The sequence below is a fragment of the Amblyomma maculatum genome, chromosome 1 (genome assembly GCF_055883805.1).
Source record: "Amblyomma maculatum isolate TAMU_Amacu chromosome 1, ASM5588380v1, whole genome shotgun sequence".
Lineage (NCBI taxonomy): Eukaryota > Metazoa > Arthropoda > Arachnida > Ixodida > Ixodidae > Amblyomma > Amblyomma maculatum.
In genome coordinates, this window is record NC_139344.1 from 259,641,596 (window position 1) to 259,654,001 (window position 12,406).

The 12,406-nt window shown below is 51.5% G+C and overlaps 1 protein-coding gene across 1 annotated transcript; it reads right to left on the minus strand.

Moving 5' to 3' along the window:
* Positions 1–5,933: 5,933 nt before the first annotated feature.
* Positions 5,934–11,388, minus strand: LOC146206348 (protein Skeletor, isoforms B/C-like). The gene is made up of 11 exons (XM_084587014.1): positions 11,205–11,388; positions 10,605–10,677; positions 10,431–10,539; positions 10,170–10,335; positions 10,019–10,091; positions 9,438–9,960; positions 9,252–9,381; positions 9,082–9,195; positions 8,559–9,020; positions 7,018–7,181; positions 5,934–6,045 (listed from the first exon to the last, which is right to left on the minus strand). The coding sequence occupies exons 1-11, from the start codon at positions 11,386–11,388 to the stop codon at positions 5,956–5,958; spliced, it is 2,088 nt and encodes a 695-aa protein (XP_084443140.1). The 3' UTR covers positions 5,934–5,955.
* Between the last annotated feature and the right edge of the window lie 1,018 nt (positions 11,389–12,406).

Below are 12,406 nucleotides of genomic sequence, written 5' to 3' on the forward strand. Positions count from 1 at the left end.
CGCGCATGAGGCGCCTTGAATTCACCAGTTTGACGTTTGTAAACAAGCGTGGGTGCTGGCGATTATAGTGAGCCCCAAAGCGCTTCCGGCATCAGTGGTGCGGCGTTTGAAAAGGCATCGGAAAGACAGATGCAGACGAAGCGTGTTGCGCAGCGATTGGAAAAGCACTGAAGCAAACGACGCATATTTGATCAGGCATCCCACGCTGTGTGCTGTAAGACACCGGTGCAGGTGATGCCTCGACCTTCGATGTTCCCACTGGGTGTTAAAACAAACAAACAAACAAACAAACAAACAAACAAACATCCAAAATTGCTCACACTGGAAGTGACTTAAACACAGAACAATAAGTGTTTGTCAAATCCGTATACACACTGGTTACGCAATTACGGGTCCCTTACCGGCTTGTCTTCGACAACTGACGTACAAGAGCATCGCACGCAGCCAATGATAATTGGGAGATAGCCTTACTTTCGTAAATACGAATGTAGCATCATGCAGTACACCCAGGCTCACACACACGGAGGCTAAAGCCGAGCATCCCTCCCCTCCCCTCCTCCGCTCGATTTCGTCGGCGAAATGGCTCATTCTACCGCACCATGCAGTTTCTCCACATATGCTAGAATGCTAAAAAGCAATAACTGAACATATCAGATTTATATTAACCTGAGATGTTAACACTGGACCTGATATTTAATGACCTTTCTTCGTCTCCCAGGTCCCGCTATATACAAGGAGAAATATCTGGCCGCGCGACTGAACAAGCGAACAGCGATGTGGTGAAGCCCTCAAACAAACGATACGGTGCGTGCCGGTTTTGCGAAAGCTGCTCACGACGCCGCCGCGCTTACCCAGAACGCGACGTCTCAAAGATTGCACCGAACGCTTTATTTACTGCCGTCACTTTCGCGGCCCACGCTGGCCATGTCGCAAGCGCTACGGCGTACGTGCAGGGATCGAATTTAAGATGCGTCCGCTCGAGCGCTCACCGTTATCACGCGCGCAAGTGTCCGTGTTTGGCACGCGCTTAGCATTCTTCAAATCTTTTGTGAGGCAGTCAAGCCTACCGCGTCGCAGTCAGAAAAGCACGCCAGCGCTTGGATCTTCTATTTCGGGGAGGACGAAAACAATGATGCCGAGCAGCGCAGATGAATCAGCGGGGGAGAAAAGCGGATGCCTTTCCACGGCGCTACGACACGAATGTGTTTTCGCATTCCGTCGACATGCAGCCATCACAATGGAAAAATCTGCGGCAAAAGGAAGTCGGCGTAGCACAGGTGGGTCGGCGCCTGTATGCAGCGCCAGCTCCGTTTCCTTCAGGTTTGGCTAATTGTGTCGCTGTTTAGAGTGACTATACGAGACTATACGTAGTCAACAAAATGTGAAAGAGGGATCTAGGAAGACAGTATTCCTGCACCGCTGTTACCTCAGACAGAAGTGTGCCTGTGAAATCTTCATCGAAATTTGTTCGAATCCCTCGAAAGTGTTGCCAGAGTACCAGTAAATGAAATAACGCTAGCCTTTTATGGCCGGCAACCGCAATTTAGATCAGGAAAATATTGCAAATACCCCAGTGTTCACTCCTTGAGGGCGCTTCTTAGAAAGGAACACTCAGTGCGAGGGAGTTTATCTTCGCATCGTCACTAACTTATTACCGCTCTTGAAATTGCGACAGCATCATCATCCCCTCGTGGAGGCGCGACAAATAGTCAACTCGAGGCCAGCTGGTGAGACACTCGATTCACGCCTAACGTCGGAGCAGGACATCATCCCACGGTGCGGGGGAAAGTTTCTTCCTGTGTCCGTGCCCTTTCGAGCTGCTATCGAGCTCCTTATATCGAGCTCCTATAAAGTTCTTCCTTTAAAACTTGTCGACAAAAATACCCACAGTACCAGCGCAAGTCCTTCTTGAATAGCGAACTACGTCGCGCACCTTCAAATTTTTCGTCAGCAGCTGCTGAAGAGAAATTCACGCTCTCCCGCAGATGTGCGTACAACTGAGCCTAAGTTTCCGCCACGGAGCGCGATTTCTCGTTCATAAAATACCGCGAAGCATAACACGGGGGAATTAGGCCGGCAGCATCTGTCGGATCCGTTAGTGCGCATAGAAGAGGCGTTTTCATTCTTAACTCGTTGTCTAGAAACCGTTCCCTGCAGCTGCTCGATCCGTCGCGTTGTCTTAACGTAGACTATTCATCGGGAAGTTCTCGTCACTTAGCATAATATGAAGCAAGCACGGTGACGTTTCATAGGCGGCAAGGCGTACCGTGCAGTCAACTTGAGGCCTTGCCGTGCATGATATTTCATGCAATAGCTACGCCACGCTTGCTAGCAAAGGTCTGTTTTGCCCTACGCAGTGCCCCAACACACCGCTGCTTTGCGTTGCAACTCGTGATGCTCAACGCAGTTAGGCGAAATTGCAAAATTCTGAATGAGGCGGGAATGCATTCGACGGTCGACAAGTAATATCCTGTGGTATATGTTACGTATAGGCTTCGTTGACCGACACAAGCAACACAACGCTGATGCGGCACCCAATCATATCCTTTATCAATACAAATGGATGATTTGAACGTAGTACGCCACTGCGTGGCCAAGAATAAGTCTTAGTATGGCGATTTTGAGCAGTTCTATTTTGATAGCTTCCCTATTTTCTCTCAGCTCCGTGCTAAACGCATAGCGTCAAAGCGTCACTAATTCATATCTTTCTGGCTGCAACTGCGCCTCTTGACAACATCTGGCCAGAATACGGCTACATCGATATCATTACAATAGGCATGCTCCAGGAACACTGTCAACCAGTGCGACAAAAACACAAACAGGAGTATTGTCTCGAGCATTATGGCGCTGGGCATATACCGCGTTCGAAAGCAAGCAACCCAGCATGACACTGTTTACCTCGCGTACCTGTTGTTCTATGTTGGGCTCCTATCCTTCCTCAGCCAATGCTGCTCTATTTTAAGCCCTCGTTCATACGAAAAGAAAAAAAAACACACACACACTTGGACACCCTTAGACTGATTCTTTGCAAATAACTTCGACATATAAGCGATAGCGCTTGCACATTTCCGCTTCTGAGGCCTCGTGGTATTGTTCCCTAAAGATGAGCTGGCGTCTTAGCTCGCTTCGATCATAGTATCGAGGCGATCTTCGATACGCGGCCTTCTGTGCCCGGCTCATTTTAAGTGAAGTCATGTCGGCACTATTCACTTAACAATCACGCCTGAAAAAAAAAAAGTTACCATTTTTGTGCAGGCAGCTTGCCGAATTTAATCACAGCCTGCCAGGCTAGTGTCACAGAGCAATTCGCTAACAGCCTATCGTGGTAAAATCATGTGAAGGCAGACGTCGTTCAATGAAAGAAAAAAAGCGGAAGGGGCGAGTAGTGGCAACAAGGTATAACTGGTGTATTTTTGTTTGTGAGAGCAGAAGTATAAATTTTATTGCTTTCTGTCTATGGTGATTGTACCCTTTGCCAAGAAGCTGTGCCGAATCGGCTCACAGCAGCTTGTTGGGAATCCCTAACCTCCTTTCCATCGGTAACTCTGCTCAGTACAATATTAGGAGGAAAAGTAAATAGAGAAACAAAAAGGTGTTAAGCTGCAGCACTCAGCTTTACTACAGTTTCTTTCCCAGAAAACAAAAGGCATGCACAGCCCTCTCGCAAACGCTTTCTTTGCAAACCTCCTTAGTCGGCCAGTTAAGTAACATCATAGGCGCCGCATGCATGCAGGTCGCCAATATTTTAAACCAGCTGTGAAATTGCCCGATAGTTACAGCACAAAAGGTGTAATAACCACAGCGACCCATTACTTCTTGATTGCTAGAGAGATATACACAATAGCCACCGCAATTTCAGAAGAAGAGCACAGGCCACTAAACAGCACGAAACTGCTCTGAGGTTCGATCGGGACATGAACGGCTCGCGATGGAAACGACGAAAAACTATTTAGCCTCACCCCAGGCCTCTGTCATCCTGCAAGTCCACATGTGAACCAATGATAGCAGCTTGATCGGCTCTTTTATGTTCATATAAGCCATGTGTTTTATGTTTATAAGCCATGTGAACCGGATTAGGCGAGTTGAAGATGATTCTTTGCATGTTCCCACAGCTGCCGGGCTGTATTACGGCGTCTCATCGAAACTGAACGCACGCGTTGCTTTGTAACTTGTGTCTGTTAGAAAGTTTCCAAATTCACCAAAATCATTACACTGGTCAGCCAACCTTACCTAGTCATATTCTAGGTTGGGAAGACTTGCTACAAAGAGTATGCGCCTGTGTTGAGCTCTAATTTCTTCCTAATACTTCAAGAGAAGCATTTAGCATAGCGGGAACATACTTGCATAGACGTATACCGACTTACCAGAAGCCGGCAGCACACGCACAGTGACCACATGCACTTGCCACATATACGCCAATGCGTGCGCGCAGGAGGCGAAACCACTATACGGTACGACGGGAAGACAACGGATCTCCCTCAGGACGTCATTGGAGCAGAACATACCGAGCGTATATTTACGACTTGCGCTAACCCCCACTCTTGGATTCCTCAGATCAAGACATCATCTCACGATACTCTATATGGATTTTCGAACGCTTACACAGGAAACACCACACAGAGCTGTGTATCAAATAACCCTCGCGACACCAAACCATGGCTCATAGAAGAAAACCTTCATTGTTAAATAGAGCGAATAGACGGATTCATTATGTCTTCGTGGAATGCTCCTATACTTACGGCCGTGCACGAGAGGTTTCCACCTTTTTTTTGCATTTCGTTCTGATAGACACTCAGCTTGGCAACCGCAGTACTGGGGCGAAGAGCATCAACGGCGAGGTAAACCATATCTAAAAAACACCTAGAGTTTAATCATAAAATATTATCGCGGTTCCTGAGCAAAGGCTCCAGCTTAAACCTCCCCTGCAAAAGGAGCTTATAATGCGCTTCGAGATAACTCCGTCGCAAACTCATGCACGAAGACAAAACTCACAAGAAATCTTTAACTGTGTTGAGAGAATAGTTTTAGATTGAGCTAGAGCTACTTGTAGGACGTCCGCTCACACTGTACTACATGGGTAATCATTTGCAATTATGAAGCTCCTGAAAGAGCTAACTCGAACGACAGCACACGCGGGATGACTCGCGCTCATCCCACGTGCGCCGCTCATTCGCGTTTGGTGCCCACGCTTGTACAGTCACTTCAAGTTGTGTGTTTGCCGCCATTCAGCCCCTGTTAAAGCTTCGTCGAACCCTATGACGTTTGCCACAATGCCATAGCGACAGCGGTGGAGGCCTGCAACAGCGGCGACGACCTAGTCCCCTGGGTCGATCACAACTGAACGCTCTTCCCCGAGATGGCGCGGCGCCAGCTGAGAGGAGCTCCTCGCATCGGCAGCTCCTAAAGTGAACATCGAGCGCTGATCGAACACCGCACTGGGGATCGTCGAGAGGTATTTCATGACGGTACCGCTCGATCTTCTGCAAATCGCTACGACACACACTGTCCACAGGTGGTTGTGGTGATTTCCAGCCGGTCGATGAAGAGGAAAGAGTCGGCTGCCCAAGGTAGCTCGTTTGCTCTTCCTCGTGTATTCACAACGCACACAGTAAAACACACTTCGATCGAAAAGCTCGCGTACGGGACCGTCTTTCAGCCGATAACGCTCAGCTTCTTGTTGAACGCGCCTCTCGTTAATTGGAGATAACTGGCGACTTCTCGCATACCACTCAGAAGAGCATATGTGTGCCTTTCTGCACCCCCAGCTTCCGTGACAAATTTGGCCAATTGTAGGAGAACTCGCGACCTCCTGAATTCGCTGCAGGTTTCCGGGCGTGTGTACGCGTTCGATAAACTTCGGGCGTGCGGCCCTTTCCGAACGGGTCGGCAGGCACTACGCACCCATGCAGATAAGGCAGCCCAGGTTGGGGAATGGGACGGGTTTATTGCAGCTCTTCAGCCGGTACCGCGGCGGCCGGTGGAGTTGGTGGGCGTGCACGAGTCCACCACGTGGATCTTCCAGCCCAGGTGTCGGTGGGTGTAGCACTGCGTCGCAAAAGTTAATGTCTTTTCGCTGCGCTTCATAGCCAATTCGCTGCCGTGCTTAGAGATGCTAAATCACAGGCGCACTACTCGTGTGCCTATCTGCAGGTTCGCATTTACACATGAGTAATTGTCCCCGAGTCCAGAGCGCACCCCCATTTTTCGAAATAAAATATTTCCGAGTATTTTGTCCCTCTACTTAAGTATAAGAACCACTTAAAAGTTTGTTACAATTTGGTTGTTACTTTTTTTTTTTTTTGCGACTGTCGCTTTTTTTTTTTTTTTTTACCATTGCACCATACAGGTAAGGCATGCTTATGCCCGCACGTCTCACCGCTGGACTGAAGGACGGTTTCAGGGATTTAGAACCTCCGTCTTTCAGCCGTAAAGGAGGCAGAAATCGTTGAACTCAAAGCAGCAAAGTCCTGTTTTGTCCGTGCTATCCTCTTTTAAAAATCGTTTAAAAGGCGAGATAATTTTGTTTTGCTCCTTTAGTTTGTTTATATAACTCTCCGACACAAAATATTGCAATTTACACCGAAGAAATTGTTTTGATGCCTCGTAAACATCCGTACGATTCCAAATGAAATAGCAAATTTTTAGTACTGTAGCATTCTCTTGCCTGGCACAAGTGCCACAAACCTCGCCTCTTAAGTACCGCGAGAATCACTTTCAAAGGTTTACAACTTTTCAATGAGATGGAGGTAGAAGCTCCAGCTTTTCCCTGTGTTTGGAGAGTAGCCGATCGACGAAAGCGCGTGCCCGCCTCGTACGCGCCACTGTTTGAAAGAACGCGGAGCAAAAGCGAACGAAGCACCATATATGGCCAGCCAACTCCGTATTTGGTGTTTCGCCGTGTTTGATTAATGAACAACTTTGGCCTGCAACTAGCTTAAAGAGGAGCGCTATCGTTAGGCAGTGGAGCTTTTTTCGCGAATAACGTGCATTGCAATGGAGGGCGAAGACGAGGCGTACCTGGTAGTAGACAAGGTCGGGAGTGTTGCGGTCTGGCGTCCAACGCAGGTAGGCGGGCGACCCGGAGCGGCACTGTAGCTTCAGCCGCTGCTGGAACTGCTCGAAACTGGAGTACCGGTCCGGCTGTTCGCCCAAGGGAAGCTGCCACTCGCACAGGCGTCCCACTGCGGTACCAGGTCACGTTGTCACATATACATGTGCTCCCCCCGATGGCCAGCCGCATGAGAGGCGAGGAAAGCGCACACGCATGCATTTCGTTACATAGATGAGAACACCGACCTGCGCGATCGATGATGGTTTCACTTCGACTGGAATGACGCAAAAATCCCACTTACGGTAACGAAACTCGAAGACACTCAATCAGGCAAAAATAAGCTGCGTTTCGCTGGAGGAGAAACAGAGGCGTTCGTGTGATATGCGATGTCATTTCACGTTAAAGATCCTCAAGTGGTTGCAATTACTCCGTAGCCCTCCACTACGGCATCTCTTCTGTCTTTCTGTTTTCCCTTTCACCTTCCTCCGTTCGCTTACGGAGCGGTTTAGTTGCGCGGAAAAAGTGTGACAGATACTGCGCCTTTCCTTTCCTGTAAACCAAATTATTTAAAACAAGCCGCACTGAAGATGCCTGAGGCAAGGCTCTTCCTTAAGAATGCAGCGTCCGCTGAGCAATGGTCATCACGATGGCGAAAGACCAAGCGATGTGATTTTATGTCAGACTTATCGCCTTCTTTCACCACGTGTAATCAACATCATTGTATGAATTTACGCCGCACAGGAGAAGGGACATACAGGCTCAAGTGTATGGCACACAGAAATGCCAAACTAACTTGCCACCACGCAAGCTGATCTGTGCAAGGACTGCAGATTTTTCTAGAGCTACATTACTTTGACCTCGTTAACGTCACCAACCGCGTTAGTAGTGCGACATGTAACCCGCAGCAGCTTGATTATTTTATTATTTGAACACTACGGCTTCTCTCCTTGCTCACCGCCTGCGTGTGCGGCGCGCGAGACCGCATACGCGACATGACGTCCGCCCTCGGCATCCCGGGTGCGACCGAGGGAATTCCCCCGCACAGGCGCACTGCCCCAACAAGTGGAACTAGTTTAACACCGCTGCCGTTCACGGCACAGTAACGCCCTGATTACAGCATGCATGACAGCTGATGGTAGGCTAAACTAACACTAGCTTCTGGTGCCATTTATTCAGCCACAGCTGGGCCTGGCATGAATTAATGTGTTGAATTTCACGATAAGTGTATCATTTAGTGGAAAACAAAACGGTAAGAGCAAAATGCGCCAGCGTCGCGCTACCGCGGCAAGCTGAGTTCAAAACATTCGTGAGACACTTCGCCACAACTTTTTGGCTGAAGCTGAAATACACCTGTGGCCGCTGGAACTGTCATGACATCTTCGCGATAACACGATAAAGAGACGAAATGCAGGACAAGTGTTCCCAGAGGCTTTTGCAGCCGAAGGGCGATACGGGCACCTCCTTGAGGTAATGAACACGAAAAAACAATGTCGTAGTGTTAACTCACCAGCCGTTGGATAAGGTCTTCCGTTTTTGTGGCGACCAACGCCCGCATAGACGTGCTCAGCCTTGCGTTCGGCGACCGACTTATGCTCATAGCCACCGCCAGAGTCTGATGTAATATACAGGGGGTGGTTCTTGGCAGTGTTCTCGGGATCGTTGCCTCCCTCAACCACGAATGTGTACGTCTTGCCGCGCTCCACCCAGAGCTCCGGTATGAGGACACCGTTGACGTACCAGGCGATGCCCCAGCCCACCTGGCCCGTCACCGCCTGATAGCCTTTGCGGCCTCCCGCGGGGCCAATCTGCATCTGGAAAACACCATCGGCTGGGCACACCACTGGAGGGATCCGCCACGCGTCTTCCGTAGGCGCCGATTCCTCATGCGCTGCATTACTCTCTGTGGCATCTTCGTCCGGAGCCGGGCAGTTCCAGGCTGGCTGGCGAGCGAAGTCCAAAAATACGTCCCCTGGACAGTTGTGGGTGCACTTGTTAGCACCCGCAACTTTCCTGTGGAATTCAATACAAACCTTGGTTGTGGACAGCGTGGTAGGATGCGTCGGAATGATCGTTGACCGGACCGACTGCCCACATGACTGCTTGTGGACCATCTGAGTAGATGTGCTGATCGTAGTTGGGATCCTCTGAACAAATAACCAGGGGTCAAGAGAGCCCAACAAACTGCGGACAGCGCACTTACGAGCTGCCTGAGGCCTGCGGAAGGTGACCATCTGGTAGCCATTAATCACCGCTGCGTCCAGCATCGTTACACTGTTCGACGCCCCATGGCCGATTTTGTTGTCTGGGCAGCTTCCACGACTTCCTACACACTGTGAAAGCCGAGCATGAAACTTACATGTCTCGAGAGACTCGAAAATTCCCCTACCTGTTCTTTGCTGGACAAATAGTAGTCTACGGCGTGCCCTCGACCGTTCCTGTCAATCCAGGTGACAACAGCGTCCGCATCCAGCATACGTGACTTGGTGTCGTCCTTGCTCAGACCGAAGGACATATACTCGCCCTGACGCACACGACCGACCAACTGCATGACCGCCTGGTCGCGGTCCAGCACCCAGCGCAGTTCCAGGCCCAGTGGCTCGTGCAACACTTCACAGTTGAGTCCCCTAGGGGACCTGCTCCCACTCCTGCTCGCAGATTTCACAGGGGCCACGGTGGGCTGGAGCTGCTGTACGCGCGGCACGACAGCCCGCTGCTGTGCCTCAGCCTGCGCCAGAGCCAGCTGGCGCGGTGACGGTGGGACGCGAACGTTGTGGGGAATGGAGATGCTGCCGAAATCCACTTGCGCCGCGTCGCACCAGACGCCAAATCGATCAAAGTCGTAGGCGCTCATCCCGTCCGGCAGCGAAATGAAGACCGTCTTGCCCGTGGCGGGTGCCAGGGGCGCGTCGCTGCGAGAAGGTGCGCCAAGGCGGTTCACGCGAGCAGGTTCCCTATGCAACCACTTACCTGCCATTCTCGTCGAGCAGCCGCGTGCCGCCGCGGTGCTGCTTGGGGCCCTTGGACACCCACCAGTAGGCGGCTGGACAGACAAGCACACGCTCACATGGTTCAAGCGCTTTTATTCACTCGGTTCGTACACATCAGGGACGCCGCTCACCAGGCCCGAGGCCGTCGTACTTGAAGTCGGGCACCAGGAATGTCTGCGAGTCCACGAGCGAGACGCGGCCGGAGGACACGCCGTGGTCCCAGGTCGGCAGAGCCTTGAGCACGGCTGGCTTGGGCACCTCCAGGTTGCGTGGGATGATCAGATCGCCGAAGTTGGCCTGCGTGTGGCAAAGCCGCGGTTTAATTCAGTGCCGTGAAGCACCGTGGGCAAAGACACTGCAATGCCAGAAGGCACTTCGATTATTGCGCTTACTCTGAACTTGCGACACCAGACTGCAAACCAGCGTATCTTGCTTATTGTTTGGCCAGCCGGTAGCTTGAGGATCAGGTCTTGGCCGTGGTAGGCGCCCAAGGGCGTGGTCCTGCAGTAGAAGAGCAACGCTGCTGATATAGGCCGCCCAGCGAAATGACGTTTAACACCTCCTACCTGCCCTTCTCGTCGGGGATGATGAAACCCGTGTGGTCCGGACGCGTGGTGGAGCCTGCCCAGAAGTAGGCATCTGCGCGGAAAAGAGATTTGGCTTCTTTCTATGGGGTTTAACAGCCTAAAGCGATGCAGGCTATAAGGGACGCCGTAGTGGAGGCAGCGTGGCAAATAATCAGTGAATATGAAGTTAAAGCTGTATAACCGGAGGAAGAGAGGAAGCATTGCGTGCAGATGGAGGAGGAGACCTTCAAATATGATATACTGCGTTGATGGCTCAAGGGCAGGCCCGAGCTCCGGCTTCAAGCGGCGCTTCCACTGTGCGCGTTTTCTCACACAGTGAAGGCGTCAGCATGTGCACACACTCGAGCCTTCCCTGCAGTGCAGCTTGAAATGCAGCAAAGCAGGCATCCGCCAGGCCACGCTACTGCGCACGTAAACGTCGTTAGGGCAGCGCGCGGAAGCCGCACTTCCGCGTTCCTCCAGATGGCGAGGTAGGTTGACGGCGAGGTATTGCTCGGTAGTGCGGCTCTTGACCACCGATCGAACACTGTCGCGCACACATCAGCATGGGTGTCACAACATAATCACTCAGCCGCCCACCTGGTCCGGTGCCGTCGTAATGAAAGTCCTTAAGGTAGAGCGTCGTGTCGTCCACGGCGTAAAGCTCTCCGGAGACTCCGTGGAAGTGCGTGTTGAGTTTTCCGATGCGAGTCCCCAGGTACGGCTCCGCGGCCGCGGCCGCGAGAACCGTCCACAAGACCCAGGCACGACTGTCGAGGAGCATAGCCTCTGGAGCAATGACCGTCGTCGGGGCTCTTATAAACGCGGTACTGACCCGGCTCCCTGAATTGGGTCAGCGGGCAAGGAGGCTGCCCCTCGCGACGCACAAACTGGATTTCAAGGTTCACTTTCTGCCGCCAGCCGAACCGTTTCGTGGCCGGCCGGCAGGTGAGAATTATCCCTTCCGGTGGTCATTGTGTCTTTGTGGACGACGACCTTGAGCATGTCGCTGCGCCTCGGGTGGCACATCCCCAAGGACGGGCCATCCTCCCGACAGAGCATCGGCCGACGCCGCAGGAAACGCCCCTCCGCTGTTGACGCAAACAAAACGCTGCGATGACAGCTGCGGCACTCCACGTCTCCTCGGCTCGGCAGACGCCAAATTCGGCAACGCAAAATTATCCTGCCGGCATGCTGCTGTCCGTAAAATGTCACTTATTATCGTGCCATTCCACTCTTCAGAAGAACAAGTATGCACGGTTGAGTGCGGTTACGTAAGGGAAACAAGTTGCACTTTCTTTGGGAATGTATGCGCGTATTCATCGTTGCTGAGAAAAGGACGGAAGTTTCTCACGACGATGGAAAATAATCATCCACGGTGGTCCTCGAGCGCCTACTTGAGCGGCACGACGTATAACATCAACAAAGGCGCGAACGCTTACCAAACCTGTCTCGATCAAACCGCAAGAGGCAGCGAACATATTTGTCGCGCAGCTCAGCTTCCGTTACGGTAGACGCGGATACGCTGCGGACTGCCTTCCTTCAGGTATGATAATGAACACACGTTTTGTATTAACTCCCCAGACGAGGACATTTCTTTTTGCCCTTTGGACAAAACACTGGCTCCCAATTCCAGTGAGAACGTGGCGCTGAAGGGCTACCGCTGCCCGTCCCGACTGTTCTAATCACTGATATCGGCTGGCATGACCTATTTATGCACAGAAAGAGGGCAGGCAGTTTTGTGTTATTTTGCGCCTACAACAACTGAGCGGCAGGGAGTCATATTACTGCAAGCTATAAGA